Consider the following 19,266-nt stretch of genomic DNA (forward strand, 5'->3'; position numbering starts at 1 on the left):
ATAAAAATGCTGGAGCTAGCGACACAAACATTCCATGAAGGAATTTTTAAAAAGCTTGCTCTAAGCTGCACTTCAATCTGTGATTTTGACACAAATGAACTAATCCGGTAAATGTGACTGCTATTTGTGCTATGCCATTCAGGTAAAACTGCATCATGTTGTTCACCTTTTAAACATGACTTTCACCTGCAGAGGAAAGTTGCCCCCCTCGTCTGTAGTCCTGCTATTTCTTAGAGATCTGGGACTCTGCCACAACATTTCTACTTCCACCAGAATAATTCATTTTTAAAAAATATCTTTGAAACTTGGTAACATAGAGAGCGGAATCTTTGAATATTTTTAAGGCAGAGCTAGATAGATTCTTGATCAACAAGGGAACGAAAGGTTATTGTGGGGGGGGGGTGGGTTAGGCAGGAATGTGGGGTTGAGGTTACAATCAGATCAGCCATGACCTTATCGAATGGCAGGGCAGGCTCAAGGGGCCGAGTGGTCTGCTCCTGCTCCTAATTCATGTGTTCGTTGGCAACTGAATGAAATCTTATGTTAGTTTCAAGTAGCGTTTGCTATAAGATTTTGAAAATGAAGTATTTTGATAACGATTTTTTATTTCATAATGTAGCTAAATGACAAAGTGGCCAAACATCCATAAATATCACAAGTTCCACAAACTTACCAGGGAAATGCTATATCGAGAACAGCGTCAGAGTGACATGTAGTGATCAGTTCCTCTTTGAATTCGGTGAAGTTAAATCGATATATCTGGGAAGTAATGGTGCCAACAAAGAACTGGTGTCCTTGACCACGAAGGCTGATTGAAGTAATACCACCTTCCACCAGCACTTTTCTGGAATGAAAACAAAGGTTCTCCCATTGTGGTCTTAAAATAATTGGTTAAATGTACAAATTATAACTACATACTGAATTAAATAGACATTATTAGACAGAATGTTGTGTACATTGCATGACAAATAATTTCATCTGATTTCTTTAGTATCCATTATGATGGCCATGGGGGATCATCAATAGATCTCCCCATTGGTCTTGTAGAACACAAGCTCCCTTATGAGGCAAATGGAGGCTCGCCCAAGAGAGAAGGAACAACAGGGGGGTTTAAAACCAGCTGGCTCCACTCAGGCTGGCAGTCAAAAGACTTTGGGGCTGACCTGTACTTTTTGGTCGCTGAGTGGCCCATTACATTGTAAATAAAGGGTGATGGTGATGGAAGACTGGCCTCTGTAAGATTATTACATTGGCGACAAGGAATAACGCGAATATTTTTTGCCTTCTTCCAGACCATCTTTACTGTTGAGAAAAGTAATCCGTCTGGTAAGATGCCTAGGAAGCATTGTAGATGCCAGATGGTGGACTATTGCAGAAGATCACAACTGAGGCAAAGACTGAGGGACAATGAAAGTGCATGCAATTTTGAAAAAAGGCCAAGGCCAGTACCAGACTGTAACTTGCAGGTATGCCCACAACCAGATACAGCGACAACACAATTAAATCGCACCTCCACAGCAAACATTGCCCCCATAATGGTGGAGTTGTTAGTAAATAGTCACCCATTAAAAATGAAAGTGGATACAAGGGCTCTGGTCTCCATTATCAGGGAGCAGACCTATGATCACCTCCGGGCTGGCATTCAGCTCCTCAACTTAGAAAACACAAAGGCCAAGCTGGCCACCCACACGGGGGAACCATTGCAGATAAAGGGTATCACGGCGACCCTAATGACTGACAGGCAGCAGTCAGCTAAACAAGGACCTAATGGGGAGAGACTGGCTGCAACACATCAGACTGGACTGGCTGGAGATCTTCATCTGGGCATGGGGGGGGGGGCTATATGAAGTCATCAATATCTATCCCCAAGTTTTCCAGGAAGGGCTTGGAAAAATAAGGGGAACCAAAGCTAAGATCTACGTTAATCCGGATGCTACGCCTAAGTATTTTAGAGTGAGATCAATTCCATACTCTCTATTGGAAAAAGTAGAGTCGGAACTGGAACTCCTGGAAAAGCTGCCCATAATACGACCCGCGAGTGAGCCACACCTGTTGGTCCTGTCCTTAAGCTGGATAATTTGATTCACAATTTGTGGAAGTTATAAGCCTACTGTCAACATAGTTTCTAAATTTGACAGATATTCCATGTGCTGGATTGAAGACCTGTACGCCCGGTTAACTGGGGACCAAGCATTTAGACATGAGCCATACATATCTCCAACTTGAATTGGATGAACCTTCCCTAAAGTATATGACAATTAATATGGAGAAAGACCTATGTGAGTACTCTCGCCTGCCCTTTGAGGTTTCATCTGCATGCACTATATTTCAATGGGTCATGGAGAACATATTCCAAGGGTTATCTCAGGTAGCGGTGTACCTGGATGACATCTTGGTCACAGGAACTTCAGAAGGTGAACATCTAGCAAACCTGGGTGAGGTTTTATGGCGATTCTCAGAGGTCGGGGTACACATGAAAAGGGAAAAATGTGTCTTCCCAGCAAGTGCGCTGACCTATTTTGTTTATTGGGTAGATGGCAAGGGTCTTCATCTGGTGGAGGACAAGGTGAGGGCCACTAAGTAGGACATTCAACTCCAAAGAATCCCACGGAATTAAAATCCTTCCTGGGGTTAGTGAATTATTACGGGTAGCTTATTCCGAACTTAGCTTCTTTACTAGCCCCTTTGCACACCCAACTATGGAAACACCAATGGTGGTCTTGAGGGTGTCACAGCTGAAAGCCTTCAACAGCGTTAAACAGCAACTTTTGTCCTCTAACCTATCGGCCCATTTTGACTCCAAAAAGGACATTATCTTGACATGTGATGCCTCTGCTCACGGGTTTGGGGCGGTACTGGCATATCGCTGCAGAGATGGAACAGAGAAGCCTATTGTGTATACATCCAGGATCCTCTCGGACACTGAGTGGAGGTATTCCCAGATCGAGAAAGAGAGATTGGCAGTTGTCTTCAACTTTAAAAATTCCATCAATAAGATTATGGTGGACGCTTCATCATAGTAACTGATCATAAACCATTGCTGGGACTTTTTAAAGGAGACAAGGCAATATTTGCCATGGCCTCCCCTGAATACAGCAATCGGCCTTGTTACTGGCGGGTTATGAATACCTCTTAGAGCACCACCCCGGGACCCAGATAGCTAACGCCGATACAATGAGTTGTCTGCTGTTGCCCATAAGCCCGGCTTTGTGACCAGTTGTGGAAGAGGTCATGATGATCCTCAATGTTTTGGACAACTTGCCAGTATCTGCAAGATAAATCAAGGCCTGGACACAAAGGACCAATCCTATCTAAATTTAAACATATATGCCAGAATTCTACCGCTCCGCCTGATACGGAATCAGAGTAGGCGAGAGGCGGACAATGGAAATGTCCGTTGACCTTGGGTGTGATTTTCCAGTCTCGCTCAAGTGAGGCTGTAAAATCCCTCCCATAATATCACATGGGGGGTTTCAGAGGACAGCTCTCAAATGAAATAAAACACTACTTGACGAAGAAAGTAATGTGGATGGCATCATTCCCTGGGGTTCTCGCGTAGATGTCCCTTGCCCAGGGCGATGTCTGATACTTATGGAATTACACCATTGCCATTGTGGGATTTCACAGATGAAAATGCTAGCCAGGAGCTATGTATGGTGGCCCAGCCTTGATGCAGGCATTACCGACATGGTCAATCAGTGTGAGTCGTGCCAAAAAAATCAAAAACTCCCCTCCTTAGCCTCCCTACAGCCATGGGAGGGTCTGGCAGGCCCTGGGTGCAAGTGCATCTGGACTTTGTCAGGTCTTTTTTGGGTTCCATGTTCTTAATTAGGTTGAAGTGCGCTCCAAATAGTTGGAGATACGTTGCATCAGTTCCACCACTTCCCATTGAGAAACTATGACAAAGTTTCTGCACACTTGGGACACCAAAAGTCCTGGTCTCTGACAATGGCACTGCCTTTAAAAGCACCGAGTTTCAGAACTTCATGCTTTCCAATGGAATTAAACACTTTAGGGCAGCACCCTATCACCCGTCATCGAATGTGTTGGCTAAATGGGCAATGCAGACACCTAAACTTAGCCTGAAGAAGCACCCCGCAGTGTCCACAGAAACCAAACTGGTTTGATTTTTATTTGACAATAGGACTACTCCTCACACAATGACAAGAATCTCCCCAGCGGAACTGTTGGTGGGACAGAGGCTTCAGACAAGATTAAGCTTACTGTTCCCAGGGAGGATGGAGTCCCAAATAGAGAACCAGAAGAAGAACTATGATTCTGCAAGGACAGAAACTACATTCAAAACCGGCGACCCAGTCCATGTGAGGAACTTCGGGGATGTCCTCATTTGGGTCCCTGGGATCATAACGTAAAAAACGGGGCCCATGTCTTATGAAGTAAAAGTGAAGGGCAAAATTGTCAGGAAGTACCTGGACATCTCAGGAGTAGAGAGCCCATGCCAGTGCAGGCTTCATTAGCAGCCATGGGGATGACCACTGCCAACATCGGGCAACGACTAGAGGCCGACCCTATACCTGTCCTTCCGGATGATGAGGACACAAATTCTGAGATGGAAAAGGAAAAGACCGGAACCCCACCTGAAGCGAGACCTCAGGAAGAACCAGCGTCAGTGGTTTTACAACACTCCCTTCAGAAGTGAAGATCTCCAATCCCTTTCACACCCCCTGACCTGATCATACCTCCAATCGACTGCAGGCCAATTACTAAGCGGCAGAAAAGGTCCTCTTGTGCCAAGGGTGTTACGGAAGAAATGGAATTGAGGGGGGAAGGGATGATGGGAATTCATCAATAGATCTCCACATGGGCCTTGTGGAATATGAACTCTCCTATTAGATGAGTGCAGGCTCGCCCAAATAGAGAAGGAGTGGTGGGGGTTTTAAACTAGCTGGCTCCACTCAGGCCAGCAGTCAAAAGACTTTGGGGCTGACTTGTACTCTGTAGCCGCTGAGTGGCACTTTGACCATGTTGTAAATATAGGGTGACGGTGACGGAAGATTAGCCTCGGTAAGATTATTATTTCAGTGTTGATTGGGCTGGATTTTGCTGTAGTAATGGCACCAAAACTGTCAGCATTTACTGTCATTGCTCCTCTGAAGCTGACAGCAGCTTTTGGTGTCCACATATGTGCAGTTGAACATAGAAATCCAAAAGTTGTCAGTGGTTCTATGCTTCCCCGTATGATGTGCTGTTGAAGTTGCACCCAGCCCCACAGGGCAAAAAGATTGCACTTAGACTTTCATTCGTCTCACTATAAAAATCCATGAAAAAGTCACACCCTGTAGAATGAGGAGTAACTGGGTCTTTTAATGCCAATTAAAACTTATAATTGCTGCTAAGTACCCTCACTGGCCCTGAAAACAGTAATTATATTTGTTGATTCTCCATTATAAAATATATTAATGATATATATGCTAAAATTTTATTTGCAACTCCAGTTTCTAACTTAATCCCACAAGTATGTCCCAAATATTTATTTTGCTCTTTGTTAAGTTTTAATTAAAAGTGAAAAATTCAGTGCATTTTACTTCCTGGTTTACCTGTTCACAATGAAGTGCGTGCTTTAGCTGTAAGTGAGAGCAGCTGTTATTCATTGGAGAAAGGTTAAGAAATTGTTCTTAAGTGTTTATAAAAAGATGTTTCCACCTCTGTGGGAAGAACGAAAAGGGAACTGGGGTTTTGTGAACAAACCTGTGTTAAGGAAAGACTATCTCCAGATTCGTTCAGTACCCAATAAATGAGCAGGAATTTCTAATATGACTGTCTGTGAAAATAACTTCAACACAATTGGCAACTCACCCTATCAGATAATACCACTGTTGTTGGACGTCTGAAGATCCCCTCAACGTAGCACCAAATTCAAACTGGCGCTGCAAAAGGGGAAATCCAGAGATCGTTCAATCATTGTGGCCAGCTTTCTTCGAGGTCAGCAGTGAACGCGATTGCTTTGCTGCTGACTACAAAATTCAGGCCAAAATTCATTGAGGTTATTCCATCAAGGCTAATCAATCATGTCAATGATATCGATAGAAGAGTATTGGAAATATTTCAGAGAGGTTGAAATGAAACTATTTCAAAAACTTTGCATGCAGTTTACTATAGTTAGGGTTATAGTACAATGGAGACACTTGACACTAAAATTAGAAGAGTTTTCAAAGCTAATCTTTCGGGAGAATGTCAATCAAATGTTATGGACATCTTTAAAATTAACGGATGGAAAGTCATTGCTTGTGCCATTTTTACAACAAAATGCTGCTGCCCTAAACTCTATTTTTATCAATTTTGCAATTCCTCTCTGAAACATTTCTTAAACCATTACAAGTTGGAATTTGTTAGCACATATGGTTAATAAAGAGATATTTAAATACATTCAAACGTACTTGAGTGGCTTGAAATTTGGTGCTTTGCATAGAGCTACAACACCATCTCCTGATCCAACAAGGATGTCCCCTGATCTTAGCTCTACCAATGCATTGATTCCCTGTAGATGACATGTGAGATGGAGCATTCAAATTCTTATGTCGCTTCAGTATGATTCTTGTACAATAAATACCAACTTAAAGCATGGAAATTACAAAATCTAAGCTCTTAAAATATCTGAAATCACTCCAGTTAACTGGATAACATTTTTAAAAAGACCAATCCCCTATTTTTTCTTGATTCCTCCATACTGGTCTGTTTTGGGTTTAAAGACAACAGTGCTTAATCAGTGTCTTTTCAGCGGGAGTCTTTATTGAACTGTTCAGAAATGGCAGTCTGCAGAGAGCTTGCCTCATGCCAGAGTCATGTTGCCAAGTCAAACGTCACATTAGACTGATTACATTTTACAACCCAAACATCCCCTTTTCCATATCGAACAAAGGATACAAACCATTCCTAGTTTTACTAGGAACTGTTCCCAGTGAACAAAATACACATTTGCATGCACAATCCTGTGTGACTGTGAGTTGTCCACATTATTCACTATACACCCACTGTTCTCATGCATTAACAGCTATTCTGTCCTACATTTCACACAGGGGTGAAATTTTTCGATTTTTCCTGTAAGTGCTGATTCTGTTGAGAAAACTGGTGGGCAACTCCCAGGGTGCACAGCTGGCTTTTCTCTCCAGATAATGCTGGTGACACAGGGTCTGATGGAGCCAATCTGTGTTAAAAAATACTTAGCCTGCTTGGATAAATCACCTGGCCCAGATGAGATGTATTCGAGACTGCGGTGGGAGGTAAGTGAGGAGATTGCAGGGGCTGTGACACTGATTTTTAAATCCTCTCCAGCCACAGGCGAGGTGCCAGAGGGCTGGAGGACAACGAGTGTGGTACCATTATTCAAGAAGGGAAGTAGGGAAAAAAACAGATAATTACAATCAGTGAGTCTAACATCTGTGGTTGGGAAACAATTAGAAAAAGATCTGAGGGATAGTTAGCATGGCTTTGTCAGGGAAAGAACATGTCTGACAAATTTGATTGAATTTTTCGAGGAGGTAACCAGGTGAGTAGATGAGGACAGTGCAGCTGATGTAGTCTACGTAGACTTCAGTAAGGTTTTTGACAAAGTGCCATATGGGAGACAGATTAGGAAGATAAGAGCCCATTTAGCAAATTGGATCTAAGATTGGCAAAGTGGCAGGAGGTAGAGACAGATGGTCACAGGTTGTTTTTGTGACTGGAAGCCTGTGTTCAGTGATGTACCGCAGGGATTGATGCTGGGTTCCTTGCCGTTTGGAGTGTACATTAATGATCTAGATATGAATGTGGAGATAAGATCAGTAGGTTTCCAGGGGACATGAAAATTGGTGGTGTGGTAAATAGGGAGAGGGAAAGCCTCAGGATTACAGGACAATATAGACAAGCTAGTCAGATGGGCAGAACAGTGGTAAATGGAATTTAACCCTGAAAAGTGTGAGGTGATGGCATTTTGGGAGGACTAACAAGGCAAGGGAATACACAATGAATGGCAGGATGCTAGGATGTACAGAGCTCCAGAGGGGTTTTGAAGTCCAAAGATCCTTGAAGACAGCAGGCACAGGCACAATGGGCTGAAGGGCCTCTTTCTGTACTGTAGAGCTTTATGACTCTATGAATTGCTCTCATTGAGGGGTTCCTCGCACTTAATACTAATCTACCCTTAATTAGATCATCTTTTAGCTGGCCAAATTCACATGATTCTGCAAGCTGGAATGCTGAGTCATGTACTGATCGAGAATCTCCGTCACGCCATGAGCTCATGTTGAATACATTACATTTATACATAACATTCACTCACAGTTCAAAATATGTGTTCAAGGTGTTCAAAATTTCTGCTGTCTTTTTTCTTAATTCTTTGGTTAGATTTAGGGTGGTATACAGTTTATAGAAATCTCTTCCCAGCAGTTTTAGAAGTGTGGTTACTCTTATCAGTTCAGGCTTGTTCATTAAGTCTAAATCTTCTGAATTCACCATTTAAAGTGTTCGTTATTGCCAGATGGTTAACTCTTGCAGAAACTAATTTGATTTACAACTAGGGAGTTATCGCAAACAATCTGAACCCATAAATCTTGTTAAAACAGTGATAAAATGGGGAAATGTGACTGACTGTACAGTTGTAAAGAGGGCCGAATGGCCTCCTTCTCTGCTGTAATAACCGTACGACACTACCACCTGCTGTGGCAACCACTACCCCACTACCAAGACTGAAAAGTAAATATTTAACTGAAATAGTGGAACATAAGGATATCTGGCATAGCAAGGGTTAATGTGGAACTGGGAAACTGTACCACCCAGGGGTGATAACCTAAGATTAAAGTCAGTTGTGGACTGGACAGAGATTTGTGTAGAAGCAAGCATGGAGTAGTTCATCGTTTGGGCTGTGCTCTGTATATTTCTACATTGTTGTCTGTTATCAATCAACAGTCAACGTTCAACCATACAAGACTCAGAACCTCCTTGTGAGACCTACTGAACATACAATATTCATCAAAACAGGACATTTCTGAACATTAATTTAGCACTCGGATATTATCAAATTACTTGCCTATTTTCCTTGTTGCTTTATTCAATGCAATACTATCTGAAGATGCCATTGGACACCTTGGTACCCGATAAACTATACCCTCTGTTCAAGTTCCCAGCTTACCAAACTAAATTTATTCTTTATTGGTCCGTAATTGTTAAGAAGTCCAGTTTTCATGCTGATCATCAAAATATCACCAGTAGTCGTTCCACAGTAGAAGAAGCTATCATCTTTTGTTACCTATCAATGGAGGTGTGAATAAACCATGAGATCAACTGATTTTTGCAAAAAGCACATTTATGGTAAAAGTAGTCAAAATTCCAGGGAGTCACTAGCTAAAAACTATAACAAGACTGACGTTTGGTAATACTTTGCGACTAAGCTAATTTTACAGCTCTTTTCTTTTAAACAGGATTGAGGACTTGATTGCAACAAAATGCCCTCTAACACCAGGGTGGCACAGTGGCAAAGTGGTTAGCACTGTTGCCTCACAGCACCACGGACCCGGGTTCGATTCCCGGCTTGGGTCACTGTCTGTGCAGAGTCTGCACGTTCTCCCTGTGTCTGTTGATTGCAACAAAATACCCTCTAACACTGGGGTGGCACAGTGGTTAACACTGCTGCCTCACAGCGCCAGGGACTCAGGTTCGATTCCCGGCTTGGGTCATTGTCTGTGCGGAGTCTGCATGTTCTCCCTGTGTCTGCATGGGTTTCCTCCGGGTGCGCCGGTTTCCTCCCACAGTCCGAAAGATGTGCTGGTTAGGTGCATTGGCCATGCCAAATTCTCCTTCAGTGTACCTGAATAGGTGCCAAAGCGTGGCAACTCAGGGATTTTCACAGTAACTTCATTGCAGTGTTAAGGTAAGCCTACTTGTGACACTAATAAATGAACTTTGAAACTTTTAAAGGTTCAGTGGCAACTTCACTAAGAGACATTTGATCCTGGAGCATTCTCCATGCAGCCTGTACTTGAGCTGCAACAATTCTGGATATCTTAGGGACAGAAGTCCCTAAGATATGAATATATATCTGGATATATAGGGACAGAAGTAGGCCATACAGCCCCTCAAGCCAGCTGATCTGTTCCTCAACTCCATTTTAAACAGCCAATGGGCAAAATAATTGTTTAAATTCTAAGTGAATGGTTAAAGAATTTTAAAAACAGGCCAATTGAAGCTGGTTCAACTTGTCTTGTAATTCTGTTCATTTGGCTGGAGACAATTGTGAGTGATAAAATATTTTTGGCATTTATCTTGGGTTCAATTTGAGTTCTTGAAGTTTTACCTGAATCACTTCATTAAAACTGTGGTTGTATCTCCTACTAAATGAAAGGAGAAAGAAAGGTCTATAATATACAAATCCATCTTCCAAAATGTTGGTGGCTGTCTGATAATAATGGATGCTGCTAGCTTAAAGAATTATAATGTTTGTGTTTGTTTGTGGAAGCAGAACATTTCATTCTGAGGTGCACAATACTTTGAGGGAACAGCCTGAACAGATTTGTTTTGTAAGTTGGTTGTAGCGATATTTCCCACTGGCGTGAAGATGGGTATTTGTGGTTGATCTATCATAAGAAGATGGGCTTATTGGACCTAACTATTCTTCAACTGTTGTAGATATTGGGGGCAATTCTCCGATCTTGCCATGCCTGGCACAGATTGCGCCGATCCCGGAGAATAGCGCGTGGGCCTAAAAATCGGTTTTGAGTCTGGCGCCAAACAATTTGCAATCATCCTGGCCCCTTTCTAACGGCGTGAACTGGGTCGCGCCCAAAAAGAGCACAAGGCCGATTTGTATGAGATTGACTGGATTTCAATCTCATTAGCGAGTTTGGCACGCAAGTGTCCCTGCTCCCGGAATGCTCCCACCCCTGCCGTGGGAGGTCATCCAGCCAAATGAACAGAATTACAAGACAAGTTGAACCAGCTTCAATTGGCCTGTTTTAAAAATTCTTTAACCATTCACTTAGAATTTAAACAATTATTTTGCCCATTGGCTGTTTAAAATGCAGTTGAGGAACAGATCAGCTGGTCCCCTGGCGCAATAGTCACACAGGGAGCCCAGAGGTCATTAAAGCTCCCGGGTGGCTGAGGGCATGGCCGGGTGGTGCCCCTTGGGCGGTGTCCACTTGGCGGTGCCCACCAGACAGCCGGGCAGTGCCCATCAGATATCCCAGCTGTGCCCACCAGACACCCCAGCTGTGCCAGTTGGGCACCCGCCAGTGTGCCAGAGGCAGTGCCAAGGGGCAAGGCCTGAGTGGGGACTGTAACGTGGGACTATGCAAGACTGATGTTTGGAAATATTTAATGACAGAGCGGGCTATGCAGGCGTGGTCATGCAGGGGTGGATCATGTCAGGGGTTCTAATGGACGGGGTCATATTGAGGGTACTGATTGGGGGGGGGGCATGTCGGGGATCATAATGGAGGACCTATCGGGAGGGCCCTGATGCCCTGATGCTGGCAACCCGTGTCACAGAGGGGGTGGGTGAACGTGCTGCCGATGAATGGTGGGGGGAGGGAAGAGGTCTCCCAGTGCACCGTGAGATCGGGGCGCCCTTGCAAAATGGTGCCAGAGCATTCTGAAGCTGGGCTCACTGGTTTGCCCCCAACCCCCTCACAGCACCAGCGCGCAGCTCACCACTCTCCAAAGTGGTGACTGAGTGTGGGATGACTGCAGTGCGGCATGCGCCTGCAAGACCGTCACGGAATGCTCCTGTTTTATCGCCATTATGACAGTCAGTCGTTTTTTTCGGAGAATTCCGCCCATCGTTCTCCTTCAAGATGTTATTACCAGTATCGAAAATATAGCTGTACTGGGAAGGAACTGAGCAATAAAAAGTGAGACTCACTTCGATACAGTTGATCATCCTTTTCAAAGATCCAGTTTGGCAATCAGTGGGACGAATCTTTCTGTTGGGTAAATCTAGGAGCCAGAGACGTAGTGTACCACTACAAAAAGGGAAACAAATACTCTAGAAGAATATCAGTTTATTCAATTTCCTTCCTTCCATGATGTTTCAGTTGTATACCCTCTGAGCCAGTATATTAAACAGGAATTTCCTGGAATGTTTCAGTGTAATTACAGCACAAGAGTGGAGATGTATCATTTTTTTACCTCAGGAAATTTACATCGAAGTGACTTGCACCTAAATATCATTACGTGTGAATTTCTACTATTATTTTTCTCTGAGCAAGGTATGCTGAAACCGTTCTCCATGTCTTACAATGAAATAGACAGTACCAGTTTCCGGTGCTTACACCAAAGATGCATAAATTTAAACTCAAATTTTTTTAGATTTCTGGATCTGATGTCACTATTTCTGGACTTTATTTCAATGTTTTTTGCACTCTTTTATTTTACATTACTGTGATCTGCACTATGTTCTATATATTTGAATGTTTATGGCATCAGAATCTGTCACATTAAAGACCAATGTTTCTATCATTTCTTAAAAACTCTGTTTAACGTGAATAAGTGATAATTTGATGGCTCCAACCCTTAATTTTCATAACATCAATAAGGTATAAAGTGACTTAAGTAAGGAGGATGGTGTATGTTATGTGCTGGGTTCCTCAATTTGATTTCCACTTGCTTAAAGGTGCTTTTTATGTTTTGGTATATGCTAACGAGATTCTCAATAAAGCTCAGTGCAAGGTCAATGTAGAAAGAGGCATAGACTTGAGCCATTTCGGTACTAAGTCCAGTCAAGTCTCAATCTTCTTTTCCAACTTACCTTCCTCCTGTAATAAAGGTATCATCCATATTGTTGGCGAATTTTACAGTTTGTGCATTTCCTGCAGTAGCAACACAAGCAGGGCTGCCACAGATGGATGACTTTGTTGCAACATTCCAGATGACGACACTGTAATTGTGAGAAAGCAAAAAAGATTAATGTGTTCCATAATAATTGTGAAGTCTGACAGAAATCAAAAGTCATTCTTTTGAACAGCATGAGCAGCAGCAAATAGGGGACTGGATGACACAATGATTGTTCTTTCATCACTGAAACTTGCTTTAAATCCTCAACCAACATCCACATGCACACTGTTCAAAATGGAATAGTATTAGAACTGCAGTGGGATCAATACTCTGACAAAAATATTGATCAAGGGCACTAGATGAATCTTAACCCATTCATCTTCTTTGTCATTGAAACTATCAGGGACTTAGCTTATGCTTAGGAGTTAATGATGCTCAACAATAACTTATGAAACTATTTTACATCAACCAGTTTGGATTGTGTGAACGTTTACACTGCCAACTTCCCATCAGGATGTGCACAAGCTATTGAGTGAGTGAATTAACCTTTACTGGTATTATCAGAGAAAAGGTTATACAACAAAGTTGTTAACTGTTAATTAATCAGAGAATCGCTAAAATAAATTGCAAGGTTACAAGAACTCCTGAGCTTTCTGATAAATTAACAGAATTAGATATCCACATTATTGAGTCTATAAGCTTGGACTTAGAAAGATTTTTCATTATTTATCTGGCAGCATTATTATGAGCTGACATCAACACCTTGCCTTCCTTTGGAAGGATGGTGTTATACTTCAGGGACATCAAAGTGATGAATCTGTACCTGTAGAGCTGCTGTAGCTCTCGCATCATCTGTTGCTGATAGTTGTATCTTACCTAGCTGTCCTAAACCTTGATCTTCTAGGTGACATATCTGCTTGTACTGTCTGGTATAGCTATACAATCCTAACTTCTGTAATATCTCTTTTGCTCTCTTTCTTTCTGTTGGTGATGCACTGATTTAACAGAAACATCTTTCTACATGTAATAGACAAACAACTCCTTCCATTACAAGAAATAGTATTCATTGATGAAACCGCTGAAGATAGTTGGGCCTAGGACATGTCCCTGAGGAGCTTGGCTTGGGCTGAGATGATTAGCCTCCAATAGCCACAATCACCTTCCTTTGTAAGAGCAAATAATTTTGGATGCTGGAGAATTGAAATAAAAACAGAAAATGCCGGAACTACTTAGCAGGTAGTTACTGTGATGTCATCGACCTGAAATCATAGAATCATGGAATCCCTACAGTGCAGAAGGAGGCCATTTGGCCCATTGAACCTGCACTGACAACAATCCCACTCAGACCCTATCCCCACAACCCCTGGTATTTACCCTGCTAGTCCCCCTGACTCTAAGGGGCAATTTAGCATGGCTAATCTACCTAACCTGCACATCTTTGGACTGTGGAAAGAAACCAGAGCACCCGGAGGAAACCCACCCAGACACAGGGAGAACATGCAAACTCCACACAGACAGTCACCTGAGACGGAATAGAATCCAGGTCCCTGGTGCTGTGAGGCAGCAGTACTAATCACTGTGCCACCGTGCGCCCCATATTAACTCTATTTCTCTCTCCACAAATATGACCAGAGCTACTGAATATTTGCAGCATTTTAAATTAACATTTTCCTTTGCGCTCGGTAATGGAGAGTTTTCCCCTTATCCCCACTGACTTCACTTTTGCTAGGTTCTTAATTTATGTTACCTTCCATCATCCTGACCTCCGAGGGATACCAAATAGAGATCATTTGGGGAAAATGCCAGTGCTTCAACTTTGGCTTGGTGAAGAGTCATGTTTGCATGAACTACTTTCTCAACATAGTTATAGATGATGATATCAGCCTGCAAAGATATACAATGCTCAGCTTTCAGTCTAGATCACAACAAGTACTACTCATTACAATGCAAAAATTTGGCACAGTGCATCTTTCACTTGTTCTTTCTTATGGACATTTTAAATGGTCACAAAATCTTTATTGGAGAGGATTCCAAAATAAACTTTCCAGTTTAGAATTTTTTTAAAACTCCAACCATAACAGCTATTATTCTTGTGTTAAGTTAAAGATAATTTTAGACTCCCACCTGAAGTTATTTGTCCTTAAAATAAATACAATATGTTGCACTTCTGATAGAAATATTAATTACTTTTAATTCCTGGGTTGGTTTAAAAAGACTCATGCATGTATATTTGTGAATTAAAGCCAATATTGTACTATTGCAGGACAATAACTCTTTTCGGTGCTGTTCTGTTTCTGTGTTAAGGTGGCATTTCATCCATTTTCTGTGGCTTATAATGTATGGTCAATGCTTCGGTTGAGCTGTAAATGTAGCAGAATGATTTCAAATATTTCTAGGAAACATTTTGTCACAATATTGCTCTTATCATCACCGCTGGTACTGTTGCCTGAGAATAATAATCTAACTCCATGTTATCAAACAAAAAGATTAAACTGCATGAGTTTCCGCTTCTGGTGATCTGGTTATCTCTTTGAAAAAGAAAGACTTGCACTTAAATAGTACTTTTCATGAACAAGTCTCAAAGTGATTGACAGCTAATGAAGTACTTTTTGAAGTGTAGTCACTATTGTGATGTCGGAAACATATTTGCATCAGCAAACTCCTATAAACAGCAATGAGTTAATGAACTGATAATCCAATATTTGTGATGTTGATTGGGGGATAAATATTGGCCAGGACATTAGGGATTACCTTCCTGCTCTTTTCTGAAATAATGCCATGACATCTTCTACATCCTCCCTGGGCAGGCAGATGGCGCCTCAGTTTAATGTCTTATCCAAAAGATGGCAGATGGCAGTTTCCAGCCGTTCCTGCCGGCAGGATCTTCTGGTCCTGCCAATGGCAACAATCCAGCACTGGCTCTCCAGTGGCAGAGGGTGTGAACAGTGGGAAACCCCCATTGACAATGGTGTGGCTGGAAGATCCCACCGCCAACCAACGGTGGACCGCCTCCGCCTCCACAAAAATATGCTATGGGGGGAGGGGTGGGGTTGGAAAATTCTTCCCAATATTGCCATATTGCCAAGAGCGCAGCACTCCCTCAGAGTGGAAGTGGATGTTGAACTAGGAACCTTTTGGGTGAGAATTGTTTCCGCAATCTGATTCGTCTGTGGTAAGCATGTTCCCATGCCTCCATCAATGATTTGACTGGAAATAACTTTCAATGATGTGTTTTCCAGAATCGTGTCTCAGTAAGCTTTGATGGTTATAGAGAAATTGAAGAGGGAAATGTGGGATGAGGCACTATAGCCACAGTCTCAGAAGATGCCATGCTGAATTTGATTAGGGCTATTTCACTATTGTGATATGGCAGTTGGGAGTGATTAAAATATGAAATTATCGGAAAGATCGATTGGGAAGAAGCTACATGTTTAAGAAAATTATAGAGAGAAAATGGTTAGAGATGGAGCAGTAGTTTGTAAGGACAGAAAGGCCGAGAGTGGATTTTATATGGAAACCAGAGTAATCCGTTCAGCCCCTAGAGTCTGTTCTGTCATTTAATTCAATGAAAAATTGTTTGGCAAGGGTATTAAAGATGGAGATAATGATGGCAGTTCTGAAAGGAACAGGGGCATGACCTGTCCTTTTCACAATTAAGATCAGCAAGTACAGGGCCCAGAAAGAATGATCACCGGTTTCGTGGAATATGGGTCAAAGGAAAAAGGTATAGGTCTCATTGACAATATGAGCTCTGAAACAGCATGAGAGAAAGCTGGCAAAAGCTGCAACTTCAGGGATAGGGCACCGAGGGCCATGAGAGTTACAAGAAAGTGGACATGGATGGCCTATTATAATCTGTGGGGGGTGGGGGGGGGAACAATTGGTTAAGAGAAGCTCTGCAAGATAACAAGGTTGAGAGTGTGGGTGGAAAGTTAATATGCAGGGAGGAATTTAGGGAGAACAGGAGGTCAGTAAATTCAGAGTAGAGTGAACAAAGAAAGCTGACATGAAGATTTAATTACTCTGGCTAAGGGTCTCATGCTGCAGAGGTTAATTACGTAAAGGAAAAAGCATATCTCAGCGAGAAACAGAGTTAAGGTTTGGGAAATGAGAATTTAAATGAGTGTGTTGCGGTAGCACAGTGATTAGCACTGCTGCTTCACAGCGCCAGAGACCCGGGTTCAATTCCGGTCTTGAGTGTCTGTCTATGTGGAGTTTGCCTGTTCTCCCCACATCTGCGTGGGTTTACTCCGGGTGCTCTGGTTTCCACCTACAGTTCAAAGATATGCAGGTTAGGTGGATTGGCCATGCAAAATTGCCCCTTACTGTCCCAAGATGTGTAGGTTAGTGGGCTGAATTTGTGGGCTTACAGGGATAAGACCTGGGTGGGATGCTCTGTTTAAGTTTATCTTAATACTCACAAGTAGGCTTCCATTAACATTGCAATGAAGTTACTGTGAAAATCCCCTAGTCGATACACTCCAGCGCCTGTTCAGGTACACTGAGAGAGAATTTAGCATGGCCAATGCACCGAACCAGCACGTCTTTCAGACTGTGGGAGGAAACCGGAGCACCCGGAGGAAACCCACTCACAGACACGGGAAAAACGTGCAGACTCCATCCAGACAGTGACCCAAGTGGGAATCAAACCTGGGTCCCTGGAGCCGTGAAGCAGCAGTGCTAACAACTGTGCCACCATGCCACCCAAGAGTCGGTGCAGATTCGATGGTCTGAATGACCTCTTTCTGCACTGTAGGGAATTCTATGAGTGGTGAAACAAAGTGAATAAGTGATCAAAGATGGAGAAGGTGCAGTAGGAATAGAGAAGGTAAAGTAGGGATTTGTGGCATTGGGAACACTGTCACCCTGGTGGTTTGAGCAGGGCAAATGATGGAGAGTATAATTAGACAGAGGCTTTCAGTAAGGAGCAGGGTGTTGCCACCCATGAGTTAAGGCTTTGCCAAAATTATTATGTCAATGTAATCATCCACAATCTTATTGTGGATGTAAAGGGCCTTGTCCACAAGTGAATGCAAAAATGGGCAGTGATAGCTGACTAAGCCCAAGGCCACAGTGACAATTGGAATGAATGGGAGACGAAAGGAGGTCGGAAAATATTGCCTAATGCGTACACAAGATAAAAAGGTGAAAAGTTGCTGCTGCTCATAAGTAGCAAGCAATGGGTGCTTTGATGGGCCTTTCAGAGAATTCCAAGAGAAGCTTATAGCACAGTTGTGGTCTAATCCAGAACGAATCAAGCCTGAGTCAAAACCTGTAAAATGATACATTTTTCTTACCTTGAAACCCATGTACGTGACTTGTCCTGTTGCAATATATTTCCCACTCCTACTGACTGCAACAAAGGAGATATTGTTGGTATGGCTTTCTAGGAAAGCCTGATTGCTGGTCTTCAGGTTTTGTACGACAGTTGTACATCCCAGAGGATAAATTATATTTTCACAATCAGGATGCACGGTTAAACCAAAAGGTACTTTCCCTGTAAACACAGCAAAACAATCTGAGTTCAAACTGCACCAGAATTTAGTAAAATGCTATGTTTTGCAATATGCTGTGCTCTCAAAGCATTGAATGCTTGTTGTGGAGTGGCTTATCCCTTGCGTATACAGACGGTTAGATTGTCACTTATCTTGTACCATTCTTCTATAGAACACTGCATGCAGAATATGCAATGCTTTAAAACGCTGGGCCTAAATATTTCTCAATAAATTTATAATATTATAAACTATTAACAGCTTTATGGAAATGTCAACACTCAAGAAAAGATTTAAAGTTATCTGATCAGAAGCAAAAATGAAGAAAATCAATATTTCGTTTTATAGCACCTTAATTAAAGATCATTGCAAAGAGCAGCGAGCAAATACAGTATTAGATTCATGCTTCATCACAAGGTGATCCCTCAATGGCAAATGGCCATGCGGGGGAAAGCATTTAGATCTGTTAATGCCTAACACCATAACATTTCACCTTTTCTCATTCAGCTGTCCCAGTCCTCAAGGTCTTGACCCCCTTGCTGGGCATACCTTGGCACCTTGCCACTGTTGACAAGGGATACCACAACAACAGGCATTTATACTGCAACTTTATGTTGTAAAATATCCCAAGGCACTTCACAGGAGCTTCGTCAAACACAGTTTCACACCATAGCACACAAGGACATATTAGATCAGGATAGTCAAAAGCTTAATTAAAATTGTGAGTTTAAGGAACAGCTTAAAGAAGGAAAGAGAGTTACAGAGGCAGAGAGCAAGTGAGAAGTAATTCACGAGTGTTGTGGCCAATAGTAGAACGCTTTAAATTGGGGATGCTCAAGAGGCTAGAGTTGGAGAAGTGTAGATGTCTGGGAGGGTTGTGGGGCTGGGGAAGATTAGAGACAAGGAAGGACAATTGATTGTGAACCAATGTAGGTCAGCAAGTGCAGGAGTGGTAGGGGAGCGGAACTTGGTACGAGTTAGTGCATGAGCAACAGGGTTTTGGAAT

General features: G+C 42.5%; 1 protein-coding gene across 1 annotated transcript in view; it reads right to left on the reverse strand.

The window, feature by feature from the left end:
• cfap52 (cilia and flagella associated protein 52) overlaps positions 1–19,266 on the reverse strand; it is a 58,768-nt gene that overhangs the window by 39,016 nt on the left and 486 nt on the right. The window contains exons 2-8 of the mRNA XM_078225989.1: positions 18,066–18,265; positions 14,516–14,652; positions 12,743–12,871; positions 11,858–11,957; positions 9,131–9,247; positions 6,399–6,499; positions 674–844 (exon numbers count right to left, since the gene is read on the reverse strand). Coding sequence (XP_078082115.1) covers positions 674–844; positions 6,399–6,499; positions 9,131–9,247; positions 11,858–11,957; positions 12,743–12,871; positions 14,516–14,652; positions 18,066–18,265 — 955 coding nt within the window. The remainder of the gene's footprint in view (positions 1–673; positions 845–6,398; positions 6,500–9,130; positions 9,248–11,857; positions 11,958–12,742; positions 12,872–14,515; positions 14,653–18,065; positions 18,266–19,266) is intronic.

The sequence above is a fragment of the Mustelus asterias genome, chromosome 12, assembly GCF_964213995.1.
Source record: "Mustelus asterias chromosome 12, sMusAst1.hap1.1, whole genome shotgun sequence".
Lineage (NCBI taxonomy): Eukaryota > Metazoa > Chordata > Chondrichthyes > Carcharhiniformes > Triakidae > Mustelus > Mustelus asterias.